The 4,755-nt window shown below is 38.4% G+C and overlaps 1 protein-coding gene across 8 annotated transcripts; it reads left to right on the plus strand.

Moving 5' to 3' along the window:
* On the plus strand, window positions 1-3,722 carry cmklr2 (chemerin chemokine-like receptor 2). 8 transcript variants are annotated; one of them, XM_020596357.1, is made up of 3 exons: window positions 1-356; window positions 1,611-1,812; window positions 1,915-3,722. In XM_020596357.1, the coding sequence occupies exons 2-3, from the start codon at window positions 1,672-1,674 to the stop codon at window positions 3,016-3,018; spliced, it is 1,245 nt and encodes a 414-aa protein (XP_020452013.1). In that variant the 5' UTR covers window positions 1-356; window positions 1,611-1,671; the 3' UTR covers window positions 3,019-3,722. The 8 variants fall into 8 exon arrangements, with proteins under 8 accessions (XP_020452013.1, XP_020452012.1, XP_020452017.1 ...); XM_020596356.1 differs by having other exon boundaries at window positions 1-299; XM_020596361.1 differs by having other exon boundaries at window positions 1-299; window positions 1,611-1,805; window positions 1,920-3,722.
* The last annotated feature ends 1,033 nt before the right edge of the window (window positions 3,723-4,755 follow it).

Raw genomic sequence — 4,755 nt, forward strand, 5'->3', positions numbered from 1 at the left:
CGCAGCTCCACTGAATGAATGCATTCTCCCTTCCCCGAGATGACCAATAACTTTTCGTCATTCTGTGGTGCAAGTTGGCCGCGTCAGCCAGGCGCGCCCACTGCTCAGCTCAACCCTGTGTGCACCCAGTAACGGAGTTTAGTTTGGATGGATTCACGGAAAGTCTACACATGTCAAACGGAGTGTTTTACAGCCGAGTGAGACGTCACGGGAGAACGGAGCTTCACGGATAAGTCAGTCGTTACTTTCATTTGACGCTGTTAATATTCAGACGCAGCAGAAAGAGAGTGTACTTTTTGGTAAGCGATGCGTTCTGCTAAAATCTTGAAGAAGTGGGTTACTGGTGGAATTAAATGGTAAATGGTCTTATACTTGTATAGCGCCTTTTACAGCACACTCAAAGCGCTTTCACACTATTCGGCCATTCACCCATTCGCACTCCCCAAGCTCTCATGCTCAAGGACACTAGTGTGTATGTGGCACAGACTGTACTTACTATGAACTGTTACTTTTTATTCCGCAGGCAAAACTGCTTACTGACATTTTTCTATAAATATAGTGGCTGGCTTCAGTAGGACAGGCTGTACTTTTTATTTGTTTCTACATTCAGTGTTTTACCCATTTCGTCTTATACAGTCCAACCTAATGGTAATATTTCCAATAAATTTGCCATCTTTACATTTTTGTCTTGAAGATTTGTCTTTTTCTTACTGTTGTTCAGTCAGTAGGCTAGATGTTTTCTATTGTTTACTGAAATAACATCCACAATATAACTTTTAAAAGATCCTGTTCATTATTGATTGCACTTTATTTACTTAATGATCAGAACTAAATCCCTAACCCTAATAGTAACACTAGTAACAACGTATTCTAACCTGAACCCTAAAACCAAGACATAACCCTCTTTGGTTATGTTGCTTCAGAAAGTGAGGACTGGCCAAAAATGTCCCCTATGTAGCAAAAAAAAGAACTTTTTTTTTTGGTCCTCACTATGCAGCAAGTACAAGAACACACATACTATACTGTATATACTATGTATGTATCTATGATTGCACTGAATCTGCCTCCAGAGTTTTGTTCATTTAGACATTAGTTACTTTCTGGTTTGATGGTGCTCTTAAATGTTTTGGGCTCTACTGCATCAGCTTACCAGATCTGATTGCAACACCATGTTTTCTTTTCTCTCTTCCAGAGTGAGATTTTTTTTTTCTTCAGATTTTAATGTTGTTCTGATAACTTAAGATATCCTATTGATATTACTTTTTCAAAGCATATTAATAAACTTTGAACAGATGAAGACAATATATGATAATAAAACATGAGTGACCAACAACATACACCTCAGACCAATAATTCAAGAGTCATTTTTGTATTTTTTAATCTCACTTGAGTAAAACCTGTGATGTCATGGGCTCCTGTTTAGCCCAGTTGATATGCTAAAATATTGTTGTTGTTGTTTAACATGGCCATGGGAAACAAGAACAATGAAATGTGCTTTTACATGCAGAAATTGTGTAACAAATATAATACAAGAACAATGAAATGCGCTTTTACATGCAGAAATTGTGTAACAATACAGCATTTGTCAGTTCTTCCATGTTTACTTACAGAATAAATGATATGATTCATACTTTGAGGGCTCAAACTATCCACATCTGCTGATCCAAATGGATGTTGGTGCCATGTGCCAGGGTTTCTCAGGACACACCCAGCCCTAACTTCGACACAGGAACTGAACATTTGGAAGGAGGGACAGGACAGATAACTGGATCCTTTTGGAGAACAGACAGGCATAATCATAAAAGGTGTGAGGTGAGAACCTGTGTTATACTGTAAGTTGATTATGTTTTGACACAGAGGGATTATTTAATTTACTGTATATGGAAATGTATCTTATAATAAAATTTCCTTCAGCACAGAGTTGACATCCTAGCAACAATGGGTGACTCCGGTGAGGACTATGTAAACTACACCTATGATTATTACCTGGAGTATGGCGACTGGGAGGAACTCAAAGTAGACCACAGGCAGACGGACACTATGCACATTATCTCAGTGGTTATCTACATCATTTCCTTTGTGCTTGGGCTGATTGGAAATGGAACGGTTATCTGGGTGACAACGTTTAAAAGCAAAAGGACTGTCAATAGTGTGTGGTTGCTCAACCTAGCTATGGCAGACTTTGTATTTGTGCTTTTTCTACCCCTCTCCATTGACTACCTATTGCGAGACTTTCACTGGGACTTTGGTGTGGCCATGTGTAAGCTTAACTCTTTTGTTTCTGGGATTAACATGTATGCCAGTGTGCTGTTTCTCACAGTGCTCAGTATAGACAGATATGTCTCTATAGTCCATCTCAACTGGTCTCAGAGGTATCGCACTGTACAGAGAGCCTGGTTTACATGCGGATGCATTTGGGCACTAGCTACAGCCCTGAGCTGTCCAGCGCTTATTTTTCGTGACACTGTGCGCTTACATGACAAGGTGGTGTGCTTCAACAATTTCCACACACAGGATGGATATATAGCAGCCATGAGACACATTATAATGGTGGCCATCCGTTCCACCGTGGGCTTCCTTCTGCCCTTTACTGCTATATGTGTGACTGGAATCCTTCTGACAATCAAAGTGAGACGATCTGGGGACTCTGTCCACATGTCTAGCTTCTCCAAAACAGTCACTGCAGTAATTCTGGCCTTCTTTTTATGCTGGGCACCTTTTCATATTTTTAGCATGATGGAGGTATCTGTACATACCTCAGGACACCTACACAACATACTGAAATCTGGCTTTCCGCTTGCTACTAGCTTAGCCTTTTTTAACAGCTGTCTTAACCCCCTGCTGTACATGCTCCTGGGCAAAAACGTTCGACATATCCTGAAGCGTGCATGCCTGGACATAACTAAATGTTCACTAAGAGAGATCAGCCAGTCCATCTCTGCCACTGAGGTGGAGTCTGTGCCAGGACCTTATCAGGACAGTATCACAGAGGAGCCTGTGGAGTCAGCAAATTTATAACGGCCATGATAAACATGAGGGTGAGAATGGCTATTATTGTAGCGTAAATGTGGAGGATTCTTATAGCTCTTCTTTCCAGCAGTAGTATTAAGAGTTTCCTCCTTTGTTTCGTTTGGATAGAATTATGTCTACATCAATCTACAATTACACTTGGTGGAAAAGCTGAGGGAACCTGTGCAGGACCTGCACATGGAGTTAGTATTTTGCCATCTGTTTTTCATTTGCATAACACAAATGATCTATAAAGAAAGAGGTGAGGTTAAATTATACCTGAGACTGTTGATTAGCAACTATTCTGATAAGTAAACTTGTTAAAATAAAGATACCAGGCATTCTGTGGTTCCCGCTTCTCCACTGTGAGGATTTGCTGCTTCTGTGATAATAAACTGAACATATCTGTGGTCAGATAAAACAATTTGCAGATGCTACTTTGGGATATGGAAAATATGATCAATATTTTTCATTATTATTATGCATATCATACATTAAGAAGATATTTACTCATTTTTTATTGTATTCTTTTGAACCAAGGGCATTTGCTCATCAATGCTTGATAGGCTATTTGATGCTGATATCAGATTGTATCTAACATTAATATGTATTTATACAATTTAATGTATTTTAAGATTTGTAACTACTTGTATTAATGTGTTATTCTTGTATATTCCAAATAAAATAGCATATATTTCAATAAATTTTTAACTCTGAACACTATATTTTGCACATCTTTATTCACGTGTGTCTTTGTAACCTTGTTAAAGACTGTAGCTTTGGTGTTTGAGCTAGATTTTCAAGAGGATTTTCACATCCTATGCACCAGCCACCCAGATGTGCACTTCCATTCTGTTATCTGAGGTTTTGTTTAGAGATTCAGCCCCTTCCTGTTATTTCTAGTGGGTGAACTCTGACTTGTTAATGTTACAACACTGTTAGGTATGAGGCAGAGTGAAAGACTTGAAAGTTGGGTTGATTATCTCTAAGTGTGAAAATAGAGACAGGGTGCAAACATTTGACCTTTCTTTAATATGTACAGTCAGCATGCCCTCATGCCACTTTATGAACAAGTTAAGTGAATGCTCCAGATTATTTCTGTAGCTATATATGTGTTCAACAGAGGCTGAAAATCCAGATGTGTATCCTAAACAATGTCAGAAAGAAAAAGCCTGCTGTTTACAGCCACTGCTACTAGTTGTAAGCTACGTGAGTCTTGGGTTTAAATGACTTGGTCTGTTGGCTGCTAGTGTTGAAAACCTGCACGACTAGATTAGCCAGTTTGTATATTGTTTAGATTATTGTATAGGCTACAGGATTACTAAATACGTGACGCTGCACAACAGCTACACAGTGAACAATCTGCATTGCAGGCAGTCTCAAGATTTTTTTGAATTGATTTTGATTTGATTTATTCTTTCAAACATGTAAAGACAATCACTATGTCAGCACACATAATTTCACAGATATCCACAAATGCATTATCAATTTGCTTATACCCAGTACGTGCTTGAATGGAGTAGGAAGAAGTCAGACTTATCCAGTCCTACCCCATGACATCATCCTACTATCATTGGTTTGCAAGCAGTAAATGATTCTCTTCTACACCACACAAGTATTATACAAAAAAAAATATAACAGTTAACATTCTTACATAATTACATTCTTAAATAATTATCTTCTACACCACACAAGTAATATACTAAAGAATTATTACAAAGTGTTAACATTCATACACCACACCCA

Source organism: Monopterus albus, unplaced genomic scaffold (genome assembly GCF_001952655.1).
Source record: "Monopterus albus unplaced genomic scaffold, M_albus_1.0 scaffold30.1, whole genome shotgun sequence".
NCBI lineage: Eukaryota > Metazoa > Chordata > Actinopteri > Synbranchiformes > Synbranchidae > Monopterus > Monopterus albus.

What these genes read in the sequence shown, in the direction of transcription:
- cmklr2 (XM_020596357.1), top strand. Translation starts at nt 1,672, where the DNA reads ATGTTGGTGCCATGTGCCAGGGTTTCTCAGGACACACCCAGCCCTAAC. An exon ending in ATAATCATAAAAGGTGTGAG is followed by an intron (nt 1,813 to 1,914) that starts GTGAGAACCTGT and finishes AATTTCCTTCAG; the next exon opens with CACAGAGTTGACATCCTAGC.